This window comes from Colossoma macropomum, unplaced genomic scaffold (assembly GCF_904425465.1).
Source record: "Colossoma macropomum unplaced genomic scaffold, Colossoma_macropomum, whole genome shotgun sequence".
In the NCBI taxonomy this organism is placed as follows: domain Eukaryota; kingdom Metazoa; phylum Chordata; class Actinopteri; order Characiformes; family Serrasalmidae; genus Colossoma; species Colossoma macropomum.
This window is the reverse complement of record NW_023494806.1, coordinates 32,293,248-32,315,251: the sequence shown is the minus strand read 5'-3', so window position 1 is coordinate 32,315,251 and position 22,004 is coordinate 32,293,248. Positions and strand designations below refer to the sequence as shown.

At 41.1% G+C, this 22,004-nt stretch overlaps 1 protein-coding gene across 1 annotated transcript in view; it reads right to left on the bottom strand.

Moving 5' to 3' along the window:
* trpm3 (transient receptor potential cation channel, subfamily M, member 3) overlaps positions 1–22,004 on the bottom strand; it is a 193,677-nt gene that overhangs the window by 98,705 nt on the left and 72,968 nt on the right. The window contains exons 2-4 of the mRNA XM_036598475.1: positions 4,606–4,685; positions 1,391–1,592; positions 202–415 (exon numbers count right to left, since the gene is read on the bottom strand). Of these exons, the coding sequence (XP_036454368.1) occupies positions 202–415; positions 1,391–1,592; positions 4,606–4,685 (496 nt within the window). The remainder of the gene's footprint in view (positions 1–201; positions 416–1,390; positions 1,593–4,605; positions 4,686–22,004) is intronic.

Below are 22,004 nucleotides of genomic sequence, written 5' to 3'. Positions count from 1 at the left end.
ACAACGTTCCTTTGCTGACCTGACCCAACTTTTTTGTAACATGCTGCAGGCATCAATTTCAAAATGACGTTGATAAGATAAAACATTACATATCTTGTCTTGGTTTTGTTGTTTGAGTACATCTCAGCATTTCACTTGCTGTCTCAATCTTTTGGTACAACTTAAGTACAGCACTTTGTTGAAAGCGCAGCTGTAACACACCTGTATTGACGCCCCCGGTGAAGATCCAGGCACCGGTAGTCATGGCGGCCTTGATGAGGCCCTTGCCGAACACCTGCTTCAGTTTGGGCTGCAGCTCGAAGTTCTGGAGACCCCCGTGTACAGAGATGAGCAGCTTGGGGAGCTCCAGCTGCCACTCTTTAGTCATCAGGTGCAGCAGCAGGTCCGGCTTTGTGTCGTAGGACACCCTCACGTACTGACGAATTGGAAGCATGAAAAAATAATGGCAAGTTAGACTTGATGGGTCATCTAGAAAGCAGCGGAGTCGACTCATTAGGGATGATAATTAATACTAAGAATGAATAATTAAATGTATTTATTAACACAAAAGAGTCTTCGTTTCTGGAAGATAATACATCTTTAATGCTCGTTATATATGTACATTTCAGTTAATAATTGATAAATTAGTAACGAAATGTAATATAACTATTTTATGAATTTGACCAGTTTATTGTGTAATATTTTAATTATTCAAACCTATATCTTGGTCCATTATTGGCCTATTTGTGAGCATTCCTCAAATGGATCATATTGACAGATGCAAGATCAACACTTTGGCAGCACATTACATAATAAAAGTCCAACAATTAAAAGGGGAATTCCAATGTTTTTCAACATTTCTGCACATTGAAATGCTCAATATGTAGTCATTTAAAGTGGTCTAATGTGAAATTCTATTCTGGAGAAACTTACCGATTCAGAACTGTTCACAGTGGTGGAGACAAGTAAGTAACCAGATGTCTGATGAATTTAAAGCCTCTAAGAGCTACAGCACATAAAGTTATTACATAAATAACTTTCATAAATGTGCTGCCTGATGTTTGAAACACTTTTATGGTAGTTGTGAGATAAAATTTAGGCCTAAAATGCATAAAAAAAGACTTTGCCAGCTATTTTGCCATCATCAACGTTATAAATATAAAACTTAGAAGACACATGTAGGTTCACTGGTGGTTTTGGATAGTGAATAAAATGGCTATATTTATGTTGTAGACATGGCGACCCCTGGTTACTGTCACCACCACTGTAAAGAGATCTGAGTTGGTAAGTTTTTCTAGTCAATTACTTTACTTGACTTTGTTTACATCAAAACTACTGAATTTTGTGTAAATTTTGAAAAATAGGAGATGAGCTTCTGCTTTAATAGTGAAAAAACTCTGGCCTCTGTTACCATCGCTTTGTTGGAATGCCCCCCTCCCTGGAACTCGATGGTCCCGAAGGCATCGGTGGGACTCAGCTGCGTGTGCTTGCTGATGGACCATTTCTCTGACAAGCTGTCGTTCTTCGACAAGCGCTCCGACTTGTCGTTCTGATTGGACGAGATGCTGGGGGGCAGGCCCACATGCTGGCCAATGAGACGCCCACAACAGCACCTGTCAGGGAGAAAGGTACAGGGAGCAGCGAACAAGTGATTTAAACTGTGGTCTTATGTACTCAGGTTGGGTTTATTATAGAGAGTTTAAAGGGGTACTCCAAAATAAAAGTAGCACTAAATATCTTTGCAGCATTCTGTAGTGCAGCATTGCCCATCAATGTTCTCTCACTACAATACCCAGCATGCATTGCGCAAATATGTCTGTCCTGCTACAGCGATAAAGAAATCCTGACTGATGCAAATAAATTATGCAAATAAATATGCAATTCCTTCAGCATTGGCCAGGTAGCAAGGAAACAAAAGCCTTACAAAAGGTCCACCCACCTCAAAGTTTCCTCCCACCTTCAAAATACTTTATCAAAAGAGGGATTTGCTGGTTTGTAACCTGGAACATTTCTCTCAGACTGTTGGGGCACCACTGGAGGATGCAAGTAGGCATGTTTTCAGCAGATGTTTACAGGTTTTATTTTGGCCAGAGTGCCTCTTTAACTTTTGGGAAAACCTGCATGAAATGTACACTATATCGACATCCCTGCTAATTACTGAGCTCAGGTGTTTCAGCCACACCCATTGCTAACAGCACATAGAGATCACCTATTCTCTGTTGCATCACTCACTACAGAGTTCTGAACAGCTTCTGAACAGCTTCATTAAATGGGTTTTCGTGGCTAAGAAGCTGTATACAAGCCTAAGATCACAATGCGCAGTGCCAGCAGGAATGGTGTAAAGCACACAGTCACTGGACTCTAGAAACAGATGAATGATGGACAAATCTAGGTTTGGTGGATGACAGGAGAACCCTATCTACTGGAATGCATAGTGCCAACAGTAAAGTTTGGCAGAGGAGGGATAATGAGCTGGGGCTGTTTTTCAGGCCCCTTAATTCCAGTGAAAGTTAATGTTAATGCTACAGCATACAAAGATATTTTAGGCAATTATATTCCAACTTTGCGGCAACAGTTTGGGGAAGACCGTTTCCTGTTCTAGCGTGATTGTGCCCCTGTGCACAAAGCGAGCTCCATAAAGACATAGTTTGACCAGTTATGTGTGGAGGAACTCCACTTGCCTGCAAATACCTCGACCTCAAACCCACTGAACACCTTTGGGCTGAATTGGAACATCGATTGTGAGCCAGGCCTTCTCATCCAACATTAATGTTTGATCTCACAAATACTCTTTTGATTGAATTGGCCACAAATTCCCACAGACACACTCAAAAATCTTGTGGAAAGCTTCCCAGAAGAGTCGAGGCTGTTATACCCACAAAGGAAAGCCAACTCCAAATGAATGCCCATAGTTTTGGAATGGGATGTCCAATGGAATGGGAAGTTCCTATAGATGTGATGGACAGGTATCCACATAGTTTTGGCAATATAGTGAATGTGACAGTATTTATGGTTGCCACATACATTTCATCTGATTGGTTGTAACTGAAAGAACTAAAACAGAATTTACCCATTCCTATGTGATGTAATACTTGTTATCTGAAGCTTGACCATGAAATTGGATAGGAACAGACGTCATAGCAGGTCACAGAAACATCCAAAAGGTTAAAACAGCCAAAACTCTTTTTCATTTCAGATTTCAGAACAGTTCACTCTATTAAAAGTTTTAGGGCCTTTTTTCCCAGTGTTCATGATTAAATAGGACCTCGTGCTTATTAAATAGCACAGTGCGACCTGTGTTCATTTCTTTCTTATTAGCTTACCCTTTCTTCTAGGCTGAATCAAATTTTCTAAAAGCACTGTAGCATGACGACTGTCTTAACTTTCCATCCTTAAGCATTAGACGAGTGTTACTTGCTTTACATTCTGTTGCTTTAGAGTAAGTGGGTTTGGATTGTGAACAATCTGACCAATCAATATTAATGAGCAACTGAACTGTATTTAAAATTTCTAAAGGTTCTAAAACTTTTAGAACCTCTTTCTAGAGGTTCTAAAACTTCTAATTTGAAGTTGACTCTCTGTCTGGTGTCTGTTAGCAATGTCAGTGAATATATGTATATATATGAATAGAGTGAATATAAAAATGAATATATGGCTAAAAATATGTTTAATGAGCTTGTTGGATGTCCCATTCCAAAACCATGGGCGTTTATACAGAGTTGTCCCCCTTTGTGGCTATAACAGCCTCCGCTCTTCTGGGAAGGCTTTCCAAGTTTTTGAAATGTGTCTGTTTGAATCTGTGTCCATTTAATCAAAAGAGCTTCTGTGAAGTCAGGCGCTGATGTTGGACGAGAAGGCCTGGCTCACAAGTGACATTCCAATTCATCCCAAAACTGTTCAGTGGGGTTGAGGTCAGGGCTCTGTGCAGGTCACTGGAGTTCCTCCACACCAAAGCTCATCAAACCATGTCTTTATGGACCATGCTTGGTGCACAGGGGCACAATCATGCTGGAACAGGAAAAGGCATTTCCTCCAACTGTTGTCACAAAGTTGGAAGCATATAATTGTTTAAATTGTCTTAGTATGCTGTGCTGAATGAAGGGGCCAAATCTCTAAAAACAGCCCCAGACCCATTATCCCTCCTCAACCAAACTTTACTGTTGGCACTGTGCATTCTAGAGTTTTAGCTACCTTAGAGACCCTCCCTGATGCATTGTTTCAGGAAAATACATTATGATTACTGATTAACAATGACAATTTGAAAATGGCCACATTAAAGATGCAGGGAGATACTGTAGCTTCTCTATCAGCCCAACTATCGCTTTGAACGATTTCTGGAAGCAATTGACTTGAAAGAGTGGGTCATCACCCCCCACCATTGCCTCTTTCCCTCCTCCAGTAGAGATACCATCTCCACATCCAAGTGACCAATCGAGTCTTCCTTGGAAAACGTTCCATAAATTAGGCCGTTCAACCGGCCTGCACTCTCCCCATCTATCTCTCTCACTCCCTCTCATTGATAAAATTAATTGGATTAATTCCATTTGCATGCCTTAATACACCTTTCCGAGAGATGGATTCAGTGATAACGCGCTCGATGCCGGAGCAGGCCATGTTGAATCTTACCTATGGGGGTCTTTGGTGCTGACGATGATATGCACGCATTCTCTCTTGCTGAAAGCCCTCTCGATCCACGATTTCTGCGCCTGAGGAGACACACAGAGAGAGCTTAACGTCAGAGAGGTGAGCCACATCCGTCCACCCCAGAAAGCCAATCAGGGAACCTACGATAAATCCCCTAACAAGCTCTCTGTCTGCGCATGCTTGGCTGGGTTCGTTACCTGGAGCAAGGCTTTCCAGAGTGACAATTCATTATCCCAGGGTTTTCTCTCGGAGGATTTACATATTTCAGGGATTACACTGCTCTGCTGTGGCAGAAAATCCGATGTGAAAGTTTTACTCTGATGCTTCAGTTGCAGTAATGATGGACTTGATAGCAAGTTTAGTCAGAAGAACCAGTACCTGTAGAACTATACCAATAGAATGGAACATACATAACTGGTAAAAGGTAGGCTTTGGAATATAGATTTGTATTTTTAAATGAGATCCTGATGTACTTTTATACAGTTCTCTACTTTGTTTTTAACTCTAGACAGATGTGTTTCAATGACGGTTGTCAAAGTTGTCCACAGTACTGCAATACATCTTTTATATAGCTTTAAAAGCAATACTTTTAGCACCTTCATCAGACTACATCAGACTTATGGATAATTCAACAAGCAGCAAACTAACAAAAGCAACAGCAAAGTGAACCTCTGTAAGAAGAATCCACAGGCTGTATGAATGAGAGCAAGAGGCTACAATCATAGAGGAGTTGGAAACTTTGACTGTATATATGATACCTGTAGTTACCACAGCCATTTTATCATTTTATCATCTAATCAAGTAGTTTGGTGATACTAGATTGGATGAGGTCATGGTGAACTAGCTCTGCAGATGGGACCAATTTGGTCACTCCTATATCCTAGGAGGCATTCCCAAAACAAGAAGCGATGTGAAATTTGTGGCAAGGTTTGGTCAGATTGTAATATTTGGAGAGGAAACCAACATAATGTTATTTGACTGTGAAAATAGCACTTCAGATGAATTCCATAGTGAAAGGCCTTAAATTACACAAAAGCACAGGAAATCGCTCCATACTTCAAACCTCCCATAACCTCCAAACCAGTGGCCATGGGGACCTAGTCCTTCTCATTTAGAAGCCAAGTCCCAGATTTGTTCAGACTGCTCAAGTCCTTTGATGCTAATGAAAATTCATGAATTCATTCAATGAAGATTCATTTGTACTTTTGCAATAAAGGATAAACCCAAAGGTGCTGAGTTCTTGCATCTTCATTCTTTTATTTTCACCTAAAACAAATAAAAGTGATCACCAAAACTTTTATTTTATCATCGCTCATTTTTGCCAGATGTGATCACCATGGCAACTACACTTTTCAACAAGAAAATCTTTAATCATTCAGCATGCTAATGCTGTAAAAGATAGTCAATTAGCCAATGCCCACCATAATATTCTGTCAGTTGTTATACTTACTAGGCCGGGGGTACCCAAACCTGTTCCTGGATATCTACCACTCTGGAAAGTTCATATCCAACACACCTGACTCTAATATTCAGACCCCCTTGGAAGACTTCATTAACTGGTTCAGGTGTGTTAGATTAGAGTTGGAGCTAAGCTCTGTAGGCTGGTAGACCTCCAGGACCAGGATTGGGCACCTGGAGATCTACCAGGTGCCCAACTGATTGCGAGATCAGCAACTATGTTTTTGGTTATGGAAGCTACAGTGAAGTAGCTAGAAGCTAGTTGGTGTTTGTCAACCTCACTATAGTGATGAACACGATGCTTCTTTGCGGGTCCCCCGATCTGTAACCAGGCACCCCTAAATTGAAATTCTGGCTTCAACACTGTTGTGAATGCATCCCAACCCCCTGAACTTTAGCTGTCAATGCCCCAAACTTGCACTTCATCACAGCATGACAGGTTCTGGAACCTCTAAAATTACCTTGTGAACATACCTCTGAACCCAGACCTTGATCCCAACTAACCCCCCCTGACCCCGGCCTTCCCACGGTAAACCCTTACTCCTATAAAAATGTTGTCTCCGGGGGGAGGGTCCTAGCTTTTACAGGGAAACCCTTGCGCGATGAATCAGCAGATCCGGGGCGCGCCGGTGACGACCCGTATTCACGTAGCTTTCCGCCGGCGTGAGCACGCACAAAGTAGGTCCTGGGGAGATGCGATGCTTTGTGACAGAGCTGGCAGGAGAACAGCGGTCTCGTTCATGTACTGTGAAAAGGCGATGCATTAACGCGGCGCTGCAAGCACAACAAGGAACTCTGGTGCAGTCAGCTCTAATCAGCTATAACCAAAATGAGCCGTAAAGTGAAAGAGACTTTCAGAAGTTTTAAAAGTGAGTTCCTTTCCAGCAACGTGTTCTTCATGATAAAACCCAGCATTAGAACTCATTAGTTTCAGGCACTGCCTTTGGTGTGAGAAGGGCAGGTAACATGGAACAATATTAACTGCTGCAGGCTTCATAAAGGACATTGAGAACCATAATATTTTAGTCAGAACAATTTCTTTCCCAGGCCTTGTCGGTGCCTGTTGACATGATGCAAGAGGCTTGCTAGTCTCTGACAGCCGACAGCAGCCAAAAGCCCCATGGTGTAATTAAGATTCATCGTCAGGTTCGCCCCCCCAAGAGGCGCCGAACAGCTTTGCTCGTCGTTGGAAATCTCTCGGCGTCTATATGGCCTCTCCACAGGTGATGTTATAGACTGGCTACAGGCACCGTGCAATAATAACAACAATAACAGCATGCTAGCAATAACCCTAAAATCAAATTCTGGATTAATACACAACGCCGCTAGATGCCTATATTATATGAAGGCAACTGAATCCTGACTGAGCAGAGAAGACTATGCAATCAGGAGTCAATTTAATCAATCCAGTTTTCACAGTTCAGCTCAATTCTACCTCTCACACAGCTTGGAGAATGGCCGCAGGCATCTCAACTGTCTCCGTCACTCAGTGGAACTCTGCTTCGGAATCAAGAATGCAAGAAAATGTTGGTCGTTGTACCACAAGGTTGGTGGAATTTTGTATGCAATTTAAATGTAGTCTATTACATTCAAGTTGTAACCCCACTGACGGTAACACCACTGACAAAATTATGAATAAAAGTGTAATAAATTATATTTCTTTGCCACCTTAGTTTCAAATTGCATGTAGAAAATGACCAATGTTGTGTTCACGTTTTTATTTCATATTATTTTTTAAAATCCTTAAATGTTTCATGAGTTACACCTTTGACACAATCCTTTTTGCAACAGTAAGCCAAATTTATCAGAAATGTAAAGACATTTCACTAACTGTGATATCCCTACATAAAGTAATTAAAAAAAACAGCATTTTTTTAATGCTTCTGTAATATCGCTGACCAAAAAATCTTGTGACAAGATTTATTAACGAAATAAAATAATAACAACTGTGTATATTTAAATTATTTGTAACATAGGACAGGCAATAATTTTAATGACTTTTTTTACTATTTAAACTGAAAAACAACGATCAAAATTGTTGTTTCAAATGAAATGTTACTTAAGTCATGGCTGTTTTTCATGCGCACCATAACTTACAGTCACTAAAATAAAAAATAAACAAGAACAATTATCCTAGTTTTTGTTGGTTCATCTAGGAATTGAACAAAGAATATATATCCATCAACTTTCTATGGTTTATTCTTATTTTAAGCTATTTCCTTGGCTTTAAAGTCATGGAACACCATTTGCCAACGCAATAAAGAATATACCAAGAGCTCCAGTAACTCTGCAAAGTTCCAGTATATGTTCAAGGAAATGTATGAAAGTGTGTAAAAGTGCCAGTACCTGTGTAGATCTTCTTTTTGGATAGCCTTGCTCATGGTGAAAGTCATACTCATGTCCTGGTCAGTCCACAGTTCTGCTAGGGTAGACCCCAGTTGTACCGAGCTGGTGTGGTCCCCAATTCTACCAAGCTGGTCTGGCCCCAGATTCTACCAAGCTTGTCAGTTCCCCAATTCTATCAAGCTGGTCTGGTCCCCAATTCTACCAAGCTGGTCTGGCCCCAAAGTCTACCAAGCTGGTGTGGACCCCAATTGTACTGAGCTGGTGAGGACCTCAGTTCTACCGAGAGCCTCAAGCTGTTGACCAGACATGCTTACTCACATCCGCCCCAGTGGCTGAACTGATTTGCACTGGGATTTCAGGGCTAATCTCTTCACAGCTGAAGAGAATAGAGGCAGGACACCCCCCCCCTCATGCCACACATACACAGTTCTGGCTGGTCCACCAAACCCAGTGCCCCTGCAATAACAAGTCCATAACAGTGGGGCACTCATAGCCTATTAAGACCCCATCCTATTTTCCCATAAATTGGCTGCAAAAATCTTTCCAGGCTTAGTTGACCCCTCCTGAACCTCAGTGTTGGATTATAGTCTTGGTCACGGCGAGCGGCCGATGCTACCAGAGAACTTTTCACTTCCTTGCCTCAGCAAATTCGACAAAACTCGCCAAGCCTCTACACACAGCAACCCAAAATTACTCTATAAACTGAAGGTTACAGGCCTGGAACAAAGGCAGTGTTAAGAACAGTCATTATCCTCCACTTTTGACACATGGTAATTACCACCCCTACATATATATATCTACATGAATACACACATGCTGCTGACACAACACCTACGTGGAAAAAATTTTCACCTTATACTGTCCATGACTTGCTGTTGAAGTGAAGCTGAAAGCCATTTTCCACTGATATGAGACCAGACTTGCTGGTTCTCTTATAATGGTTAAGATTTCAGTGTAGTTGGGTCATTTTATCCCAACCTTTCCACATGAAAATGAGCTCAAAATGAGATAAAAGAAGAGAAGATCATTTTTAGTTTTGAATGTTAATTTTACTGAATGTTTGATCTTTGTTTTTCAGGTTAAATGTCATTTAAATAAAAATGATGATGTCTTTTGAATACTTCAATTACGGATATCTCAAAGGAAGAAAGAATAACCCTGAGAAGTCCAAGTTAATGAAATTTCTTTTTAGATTTCTGATGAATTTGGCAAAAATTGACAGCTTCATGTTTAAAAAGACTGCATTGGTGGTGTTACTTATGAAACATTAAGAGATGTCAATATTGAAATAAATTAACACCATGATTGCAATACTTGTCATTTGTCTACATACATTGTGACTTGGAAACTGAAGTGGCAGTGGCTCTGGTTTTACAAATTTTTGGTCATTTCGGTTACAATCAGTAGTGTTACGGTCTGTGGTGTTACAACTGTACTGATGTTCAATGTAAAAGATTGCGCTTTACACTTGAAATACATGCATACCCCGTTTGCCACCACAATGTTAGAATCACCCAGCTATATCATGATCCTACATCAGTCTTAAACAGGCACAAGCACAGATAGACCCCGTAAAAAATACGGGGGGTGGAGGGGTTTAGCCCCGTCCCTTTGCCTTCAGACTGCACAACTGCCCTCTTGGTCAGGGAGTGTAATAATTGTGTTTCATATGGCTATTTGTCAAGGCAAGGCTCAGAAAATAGAGCTACTAGGTCAGCACAGGTCCTACAACCTCCATCGTAGTTGGATGACCCCTCTGGTGCAGTATCAGCCACCTATGGAGATTTTCCCTCAGCAATGCTGACCTTTCATGGATGCATGGAGCACCACAGTGCTTGAAATCCCACTAATAAAGCACTAATGATCTCTTGAAGAAAGCATTATTTTCCATATTGTGGTTATTTTGAACAACAACCAAACTAATGGTGGTATGTGGTGCTCTTGAATAGAGTTATACCTCATTGGTTGATAGTAATTTGATAGTATCATAGGTAATTTAACATCATTGTATACTGGGGATTGGGGTCCAATATTAGTATTTCTGGCTTTACAATCTTTGTATATGGTTTCTTTTGAAACACGAAGACTGTCTTGATAAGAGTGGTTGCGATATGGTGTCATTTACTTTAAGTTGATTCATGTTCATGTTGTGTCAGTGGGCAGGATCGGTCTAAAGGGACAAATATTGGAAAGAGTGTGACTCTCATTGTACCCGCTAAAGTCAACAAGGGACTCAGTGAGGGATTGTTGACATTTGCAGCCAAGTTGTTTCCAGCGACGATGATGTCACCTCGTTTTTCTATGTGTGGTTTCATCCCTGCCTCTAATTAGCCCGATTACAAAGGCATCATCTGCAGTTTTGGTGAAATTAGTTCTTATTTAGTTGTCGCTGTGCTTCAGTGCACACTGAGACATGAACAAAGAGAGCAGCCGTGGTCTGAGACAGCAGCCTCAGGAAGAATAGATGGAGTGAGATAAAGAGGGAAAGAGAGAATGGGAGATAGAAAGAGACAAAGGCAGGAAGATAAACACAAATAGATCCCAAAGCAATGGTCAATGACCTCACATTTCAGTGGTAGCATCTACGATGTCCCTTCTCAAACAGTACAAGATGTATGACAAATGAGCGTGCTTATCATAGAAGGTTAGCAGATGCCAGCAAGGTCCGATTGATTGCTGGTAAGCGAGAACTCATGCTGCCGGAAAATGGACTGGTCAATACCAACAAAACACCAGTGTGGCTCATCAACTGTCCCAGGGCCTGGATAACAATCGCATTAATGGATTTTCCTCACTCTGTTGGCATTAGTGGTGTTTACCTGAAGATCAGAATGAAATTGCAAACACCAGGCTGTTCCCAGGCCTGAGTGATGGACAGCACCCTGTTATCTCCCTCCTTCCCTTCGTCAGGCTTTGCCTCCATCCCACTCACCTGCATTCAATTGGTTTCTCTCTTTTTCACATCGCACACTCTCTTCCACTTTCTCTCCCTCCACCTGGCTGCCAGTCTCTTTCTTTTTCTCCCCTTCTCTCGCCCACCCTCCCTCCTTCTCCCTCGGTTAATAACCCAGCTGTACGCTGGCAGTTCTATATCGGTCTCCCAGCAGTCCTCAGCCCCCTGCCCGCTCCTTCTCACTGCGGTGTAGGCCTCGGAGCGGCGGCATTCCTCGGGGGCTTCATTTAATACAGATTAAAGCATTCTTCCCCTCCCTGCATAATTAAAGCATGCACTGATTACTTAAAGACTGTTTTCGCAGGGATATTAGAGGCTACAGTGCAGGCCAGCTCTTTGACACCATGAGAGAGCTGCTCAGAGGCCGTGAACTGCAACCTGCCTCAATTCACTGCAGTACAAGGAAAATTGTCAAGTTGAGAAGTGCCAGGTGCAAAAACACCACCAATACTGATGATACAAATTGCAACTTTGTTTGTATGTTCTTTTGGGAAAACCCTACTTTTTAGACTCAACAACAGAGTCTTTAGAAGGACAGGTACAGGACTACACCTTCTAAAACCTACAATATGTACGTTAATCATGGTCTCTGGTAACAATCTGCTGCAGTATTGTTAGCACCTGTAATAACCTAACAGTAACACTCAATACCTTATGAAATGACATTTTCTCTAATGCCGACAGATGCACCTTTCTAGGTAGGCAGAGTTACAACTTACACAGAACCTTGTAAAACCACCTTTTGAGACACTCTAAGGGGATCAGACTTGGTTCCATCCAGGCCACAACTCTGCAGAGAAGCACGGTCCCTCTTTTAATTGCCCATCCACATGAAAACTGAAAATGCAGTAGTCAAAAATGCCATTCTCATGAGTGCAAGGGGTCAAAACACATAGGAAACTATGTTTTCAAAAATATCTGGATACATATGGACTGTAGAAAATCTCTGCTTCAGCACTGCACACATTGCACAGCCATATGCATGCTTAACCTGTTCTTTTTTTTAGGGGCTCGGAGTGTCATTCCTCTGGGTCACTGAACATGGAGTTCAAGGTGGTGGCATTCCCTGGGGTTACTGAACATCAAATTTGACATCAAATTTCATGAGGTTTTTATCACAAGGAAATTCTAGATCAAGAGCACCAAACTGGGTTCCTTCTGGGTCACAGCTCTGTAGAGATAAGCACTGTCCCTCTTCAAACTGCCTTGTTCTGTCCAGACTGGCAGCACTGCAACCCAAATCAAACCTCATGAAACCACTTTTTGAAGCATCAAACTAGGCTCCTTCTGAGTTTACAGCTTTGCAGTTGTCAATATTTTGTCCATCTACATGAAAACCCTGAAAACATCAGCTCCCCGGACAAAAAATTTACACCTTGTGTGTTTAAGGTGGTAGTAACCTCAGACATGACTTGCACGAGGATGATTGGGCTATAAATACCTGCAGGGTGTGCAATAAGATTCATAGATTGAGAAGAGGTGGTACATTGGAGTGATTGTCTTCTTTGATGTATGGAAAATGGGTTGCAAGCAGATGTTAATGATTGGCAAAAAGGAGTGATTACATTTGGGCGAGCCAAATGCCACAGTGTAAAGGAAGTAGCTGAATTTGCAGGTGTATTGAAGCGAAAGGTCATATGGGTCTACCAGCAGTGGCAAAAATCCCAGTCTACAGGAAATTCTCATCAGAATTATGGTCGAAAGACAAATCTGATGGACAGGGACCGCCAGCAGGTTTCATGGCTTGTGAATAAAAATCATTTTTTCAATTACCTAAAACACCATCCTCCTGAGGATGGGAGGCCAAAACACAGAGAAAACTACAGATTTCCGAAAATGTCCTGATACATATGGACAGGCCCTTGGTTAGGAAATCAGCTTTACACTTTATATTGTGCACCATTTCCATGCTCGCACTGTTGTTCATGAGGTGTTTGACATCAGATTGGCTGGCAAGGTTGTCAAAAATGCTGTAGGCATGGGTGAAATTTTTTTTGAAAATGGAGAAAAAAACTACTTTTTCAAAACTATTCAGATACGTGTGGATGAGGGCTAACATTGCAAATTCGATGGCTGAAGGCCTTGCTAATTAGCTGAGGAGTTGAATAAGGTGAATTTAATGAAAGTAAATCTCTGCAGAGCTGTGGCCTGGAAAGAACTCATTTGGATACCCCTGTTCTAGAAAGTGATTACAACACAAAATGTTTCTGCCTCAGCATGCACCAGTCTAATCACCTCAGTGAGAAGGTGTTAACCTGCTGGCTAAGTACGTAATAGACAGCAATAAATCTTGATCATTCTAGCAAATTATCCAACTGTGTCACATTGTTGGGTCAGTTGATTAGCTAGCTAGCATTACCTGTCTAATAATGTTCGACAACACAATTGTAATAATCAAGTAATGAGTGTGCTTGTCGCTTGTGGTGATTGCATCCATCATCTGGAATGTAGACTTTCAAGAAAGAATTCTGTCACAATGCATTGCGATACTGCCTCAGTGATTATTTGCTGCATCGTCAACATATGGCTGTACCATAATAGGACATTGTATGACTAGGAGCGCAGAGAACTTTGAGAACGTGGGTTGGAGTTCTGGATAGGTTCTGCTTCAAGCTTCCTTGAGGAACAGAGGTTGGGTGGAGGGAAAGGACTGAGGAACAAGGAGAAAATGGGATGGTGGTAGGGTAAGAAAACTTGGACATTGGAAATGTAAGGTAGAAATGTCAACATATAGAATGTTAGGCTCAATCCCATTTCACCCCTTGTACCTACAATTTAGCCCTTAGCCCTCTGTTTTGTGCGTTCATGCCTAGGGGTAGGGTGTCCTGATTTTTGTTGAGAAAGATGGGTAAGTCAAAGTGTTAGGGCCCTCCAAATGGAGGTTTATCAGAGGCACACCCCAAACAGAGTGTTATGAGAAAAAAAGGAAAAAGCAAGATGGCTGTGCAACCGACCAAAGAAACCCACAAATGTGAGAATTTTCTCCATTAAAAAATCACAATAACCATTGTACTGTCATAGTTTAATGACGTTTCAGTGTATTATGATCCTTTTCTTCGTAACAAGCACAAAAATTCACTAGTAGTATGCTAATGTCTCAGTAGCTGGCTAGCTAAATTTCCCGTTCCACCTTAAATAGCCCAAATAGCCCAGCAGTTCTGATGCCTGAAGCGCCAGAATGTAACTGCTGCTCTATTTAAGGTGGAACTGGAAAATATGAACAAGAAGCTGGCAAATAGCTGAACTTCATATCAGTGAAGAATTAGGGGTGGGTGATAATAAATAATTATTGCATCCCAACTCTTTGAAGGCATATGATGCCCTAAATGTAACTAAAGCCCAGCAGTGAGGCTGCTGAACTTTACCCTCCTCTGCTATCACTACAGACTGGCAGGGTCACCTACAAAGCACTGATAGTAGCCTGTTAATGAAGTAATGTTCTTTTTTATTTGAGGATCCCATTTCATGAGGGAAGATTTCAACCACTACCCCTTGTAGCTCTGTTCCAAGGGGCAAGGTGACACTCGAAAACAAGGGGTGGGGGTAAAAATAAGAAATGGGATTGGGCCTTAGATTAGATGGAGGTTTAAGCATGGTCCTCCTGCCAAACTTTAGTTATTTCCTAACTCAATTTCAGAAAAATAAGACATGTAACCTCATAAGTAGGCAGCAAACTTATGAAATTTAAGAGCTGTGACCTGGGCAAGAAAAACTGTGTAAAACAAAAGGCTGAATCATCAAGCTGAATGACAGGTCAGTCAGCAGATGCAATTATTTCTCCACCAAAACTAAAACTTCAACATATAAGCTTGATGCTGATCACAGTAGGACAAAATAAGGCATCCTACTCCATCAGACACATCTGTGCCTAGCTAATGGGCCTTGCTTTCAGACGGATGAAATCAGGAAAGTGTTCTGCGGGCTCGGAATGGATGCTAAGTGGATCGTAGGGTATCTTAAGGTTGTTTTTTATGAAGAGTCGTCTGGAGAAAAGCGAAGAGGCTTTTCCGTTCCATTTAGTCTACACCGATCAGAAAGCTTTTATCAAATGAGAGGCCATGCAGAGGTCAGACACATTTTCTTCTAAAGGTTCATTTGTGGGTATTTAGCATTATTGTGCACAAGGTTCGCATAGTAGATGTACATGTTTGTGATGCAGACAGTAATGTGCAAAAGTCAGAGAGCATAATTTCATTTACTTAATTTGTAGTGAAAATGGCCATTGAGTAAACAACTAAATATAATATCAGGTTCAGATTTTTCAATATTTAATGTGTTTGTCGTTTCCCTCTATTACAGCTTCTATTCTTTTCAGGATACGTTCAGTTCTTCAAAGAAAATACAAGAAATTCAGTCGTAGAAATTGGTTGCACTTTCTGCAACTCACAATCCAAGTAATCTCAAACACATTCAGTAATTAAGGTCTGGACTCTGGAGTGGTCAGTGCTGCTTTATGTTCTGTTTATCTGATGGGGACAGTGTTGGTGGTCTACCAGATCTTCCAGGTGGTTGCTAGGAGTCCCATTTTCTGTATACATTTATGTTTGAAATGTCTGATTTTTCACTTGGCATTTCCCTTCCTTATGCAAATTGATTATCTTATGCAACAGTTTGGGCGCCCCTTCGTCAAATGAAACATTTTCTTCAAGTTTCTTCAAAAAGTCAACGCACCCTCTACAAATAAAACATATCTGCTGATTTTGATGCACGGTGACTGTCTATTTGCATAATTTAACATATTGTGGGAAAAAAGAAAACATAAAATGTGGCCTGTGAAAAAGTTATAGCACCTTTTGGACTTAATATGTAAAACTTAATATGTTAAAATATGTGGAACTCAATATGTTAAACACAGCAAACACATGGAAATTATGATCAAGATTTGCAGAAAAATGTTCCCAGTGGAGGATGTTAACTTATTTTCTCTTAAAAAAAATCAACAAAACTGTTCAAACTTTTGCATATGATTGTACATACTTAACGTAACTGTTTGTTACCTCCATTGGCTAAAGATGGGCTTCTTGTCCATCAGACAATGTTGACAAGCACCATCACCTCCCACTTTGACCTCCACTTTCATGCTGAATTTGTTTTTAAATGTGCAACTCAATTTGTTCCGTAAGTCTACGTTCCCATCCACATTTAGCTCAAAATTTCTCATTGTGGCCCACAGACGTTCACGTTACGAGATCACGCCTGCACCAACAAGACAACACATGGACTTGCATGTGCACACAAATGCCACATATCTGATCCAACACAAAAGGCATGCTACACATACTGGGCCCTGCCTCCATTCTCGCTCTGACAGGCTCTTTCCGCCCGTTCTTTCTCTGCTTGTCTCAGCACACTGCAGCTTAGCTGATCACTTTGGCATGAAAACAAGCGAGGGACAAACCCTGAGAGGCATGTATGCCATGCCTCCCCGCGTGTGTGCATTCGAGTGTCTGTATATGTGTGCTCACATCGGCACTCGTGACCAAAAGCGTGGGTGCATCACACCTGTGGCCATCTATGTACGCTTGTTTGGGTGGCTTGCGTTGTCTGCATGTGTGAGCACACAGATGGGCATTCACGTGACCATCATGACTGGGTCTGTGTAACTAATTATGCCTTTCACAGTTCCCCAGTTAAACAGCAAGTCTGTATGGACCACTTCCACATTCAAATGGCCATTGCTTAGTATTGCGTCCTTTCAAGCTTGCGAACAAAAGGGCCTTGCCTGGAGTTGCATCACGTCCACCACAATGGGTCCAAGCAAACCATGTTCAAACTGACATGACATAAATATTCATAGATCTTTGTAACATGCGTGTTGGAATGGAATGTAGGAGCTACACGTACGACACATTCAGGAGACCAACAGGTATTTGACGGACATTAACATTGATCACTGGCTTATCTCATTAATCTTTCCTCTACTTGATCTGAGTGGCTCTGTTTAATCTTGTAAACGTGCATCGTAACTCCACTATCTGGGGTGGTCCACCAGAGTATGTGTTCAGCTGAAACAATGCTAGCTACCTAAGTAAACATAAAAGGTGAGAAGACAACTCCATGCTATGGGTCTGAAAGGAAGTGTAGCTGTCAAGAAGCCCTCACTGAGAAAAGGAAATAAACACAAAGGACATTTGCACCAAAACACCAAAAGTGGCTAAAATTAAAAGTTGTAACTGGATTACTTGGATGGTAGAAGCAGAAAATGCAACCAACTTCCAAGACTGACCTTTCATTGGAGGTGTGGAAAAGTAACAGATTTCTATGGAAAACTGAAAAGAAGTCTTTTGTTGGCTATTCTGACTTGGTGACAGTGACAGAGAGGAGACAACAAAAGGCATAAACCTTCAAATCCTAATGACAGATTCAGTAACTTGGGTAACACTTTACCTGAAAGTCTACATAATACATTCATAACATCTTACATAACCACTTCATATTCATGAATGTTTAAATCAACATTAATAAAAAATACATGCTTTACATGACATTAATATGGACTACATTTTACTGAGATGCATTTTCAAAATAAAAGTCCTCATTTTTTATTTTGAAAAGTAATTATTTTCAGTAAAATGCCTCATTTCAGGACAGCCACAATAAAAATGACCTTGCTTTATTCCTTTGATAGGTGTTTTGACACTCACTCATAATTTCTTTTTAATTCTTTGTATTTTCTTATTCTCAAATAAGCATTTGCTGCTTTGCATGTCACTTTATAGACAGTAAATTACTCATCAATATGCTGAATCTATCAACTGAATCCTATTATGGTGGTGGGATACATTGCATGAAGGAGTTTTACAGGCCATAATACTCATCCATTCCCTGTTGGTGCTGGATAGCCACATGAATGTAAGTAGACTACTTTGCATTGCAATTTAAATACCCACATAACATGCATTTTAGTCTGGTTAACGTCCATCACTTTTGAGGTAATGGCAACAAATCCTTGGGACAGTGCAACATTTAGTCTCAAAGAGTATCAATTAACCAAAGCACAATTATAATTCTGCCTTCTTCAATACCATAAGCGAGAATGAACATCCCTAAAAATAAAATAAAACCTATAAAGTATTAATGAATCACTGGGATAACAGTGCTAGTATTTAACCCCAAGAAAGTTAAACCGAGGATAACATAACAAAAACATTTTCCTCAACAATGTATAACCTTTTGGCACAATAAAGTTTATAGAAAATAGAGTAAAAACATTCATGAACATTTTATGAAGCGTTTGTGTAAGATGTTATGAATGTGTTATGTAGACACCCTTTAGGGAAAGTGTTACCATGACTTGGATATGGCAATCAATTAGGCTAAGTTTGGCTATGAGCTACAGCATTCCACCTCTGACTGGCTTATTGAGCCCCGCAAACATCTACAGTGCACCCTTCTCCCTGCAGAGCCCTGATCTAGAAGCCACTCAGCTGTTATATTCAGGCCTACTAGCTGGATGAGGTGCCTTTATCATGAAGCTAACATCCACAGGAGGATCGATCTCCAGGTGCAAGGCTGGTTGGTCACTTCTGGTCTAGAGCAGGGGGCTTTAAGTCCAGTCCACTGCACAGTTTCAAGTTGCCTCTGCTCTAATACACCTGATTCATTTTAGGAAGCGCTTAGAATTAGCTTATGAGTTAAGTCAGAGGTAAAGCTAGCATTAGATTGCATTAGAATGAAAACGTCATGGCATATCGACTAGAGGTTTTTATACAGTGAAGGATACTGTATTCATATAAGGGGCCTTAAACTAAAGAGATGGACATCTTTTACATTGGTACATGTGTTATGATGTTTCTGTGGAAGTAGTCCTTGAATAAAATGTTTCATGAAGCTACAATCCTCTTCTTCATGAAGCTACTCAAACAGCAAGGGCAGTTCATGACTGCCCCACATTAGTGGACATCTTGCTGTAAGCACCTATTGCAATTTACTGTGTTTACAATGCTCATGCTCACACCTCTAATGGAGTAACGGCAGGCAAAGGCTTCGGATACTAATTCTGCTGCCGCTGGATTTCATTTCCATGCCGGCTCATAAATCAGAGAAGAATTACCTGGGAAAATTACCCGGGCAAGCTCTCTCCCACACAAAGAGAAACTTAAGCTGATATGAAATTCTGCCAATTCCAGAGGAAAAAAAAATATAATGCAAATCCCCAGAGGCAGAGCAGGATTAGCTTGTTTTTAAATAATGACCATAACTTGGCACGGCCTCTTCTTGAAAAGACAAAATAATAAAATGGGGAAAGAAGAGAGAGAGAGACAAAGTGTCAGTGAAGGCAAGGAGAGAGAATGTGTGGCATAGTTCTACATTCACAGTGGACCAAATGTCCTCAAAGTAGCAGCAAAACATGAACATGTTGACTGCTCCCCCTGAGGATGGTTTTCTTTACAAAACTGCAGCTTTATTTGAAAAAGTAAAAAGCCAAAAGTTTTCTAAGATAAAGATCAAGGTAGTGTTTGGTGTAGCTAGAGCTTTGACTAGGCACATTTGGTCCAAAACTGGATACAGTCTGAGAACTTTCAGCCCAAGTCCAGCCCAAACTACATTGTCAAGTTTTGAGTCCTAACTAAGCCCAACAACATTTTGTCCCAAATTGACCCAAACCACTTTATCAAGGTCTAGTCTGAACACGACGGGATCCCAACCAAATTTTTTCTGAACCTGAGTCAAACTTCAACTTTTGAGTCAGAAATTTATCCAAGCCCAACAAAATTTTCCCAAGCCATGTCATCAGAGTCTGAACACTAAGGAACCCCAGGAACATTTTATCTGGACCCAAACCACATCAGGTTTTGAGTCCAAATGTGAGCCGAACCCAACAAAATTTTGTCCGGACTCACATCAGTCCACACCTGACTGGCAAAACTTTCAAAGTCCTAAACTGGCCTGAGTCTGACAACGCTTTTGTCCAGACCCAACCCAAAACAAATCGTCAAGTTCTGAAACTGAACATGTCAGGAACACCAATGAAATTTTGCCTCAACCAAACTCAAACCACATCATCAAGTGTCGAGCCTGAAACTGACGCGAGAACAACAAAATGCTGCCTGAAACTGACACAAACTGGCCAACATCACCCAAAGTGTTGAAAAAAAACTGGTATTTCCAATGATAGTGCAGTTAAATTTCCATGTAGCAACAATAATTGAGCCTGACGATCAAATGTGAACCTGAGCCTGACACAAATTTTGGGAAAAATCTTTGGGTTTGGTTGGTATTTAGCAAATATTTCAAGCTGTAGATGTGCTGCATTTCTGTTTCTGTTATTTAATGTAGCATGTGCATGTAAATATTGATCAATTGAAACCAAAAAATCCCGAATTTATAAGCATAAACAAAGGAATGTCAACAAAATTGACAAGGAAAAGAGTATTCAGACACCCCAGATTAATAACATTAGCGCTCTGTTGCAAAGCCACTGTTGCCAATTACAGCTTTGAGACTTCTATGGTAAGAAGTAATTATCTTTTTGCAGGATTGTGGTTCAATTTTGGCCCATTCCTCTTGGCAAACCGTATTCAATTCCCTAAGACTATTCGAGTCCCTCTGATAGACTCGCAATTTCAAAGTTGTCCATACATTTTAATGGGATCCAAGTCAGGAGGTTGGCTAAGCCATGCAAGCACCTTTACCTTCTGTTTTAGAAATCAGCCTTGAGTTATTTAGCTGTATGTTTGGGTTTGTTATCTTGTTGAAACTCTTTTTTTGACTCTTTTTCTTGGCAAAGGGGATTAAATTCTCCTCAATTATCTCCTGGTACCTCCCACCATTTGTGTCTCTTTCAATGACGTGTAATGCTCCAGTACTAGTTATAGAGAAGCAGCCCCATATCATGATACTCCCACCATCATGCTTCACTGTGGGTGTTCTCAGGATCATATGCCATTCTTTCTCCAAACATGATAAGCTGAATTATTGCCAAAGAGTTCTTTTTCGTTTCTTCTGACCAGAGCACCTTGTTCTAAAAGAGTCTTGTCTGAATGCTTGAATATCATCAAATGAATTGCTCTAGTTGTGACAGGGATTTTTCAGATCTTTGTTTAAGGCTCTGTAGCTTTTTCCATTCGAGTGTTGTCTAATGACATGGTTCCTATTTTTAAACATATCATATTTGTAGCTAGAAAGTCATAAGAAATCATGTGTGTGGATATATGCACTGAAAGTAGAAGTAGTCTAAATGCTTGTCATACAGATAGACATGGAAAGACCCCCCAAAGACAGGAACACAAACTTGTGCGTGCTGTGAATAACTTTGTAACTGTCAAATGTTTCACTCTGAGTGTGAACCTGCAGCTTTAGGAGTCAACACTACTCCGCCTCTTGTCTATTCAGGCCAAGCTGTGTGTGTGCGTGTCAACAATGGGTGCACGAAAGCAGTAATCTCCGAACCGGAGAGCCAGGGCTTGTTTTAGACACTGTCGGGGCCAATCCATCGACGGGCCGCAGAATAAGCAAGCGCCCCCTTTCCCACCATGCAGCACAAAGCCCGGTGTGGCGCCTCCTCAAGCGGCCCGTAATCACTTGTGGCAAGGCCATTCTGCCGCCCTCCACCCAGTACATGAGCGCCTAATTCTACCTGCCTGTCCAACAGAGAGTGAGACAGACAGATGGAGAGAAAGGA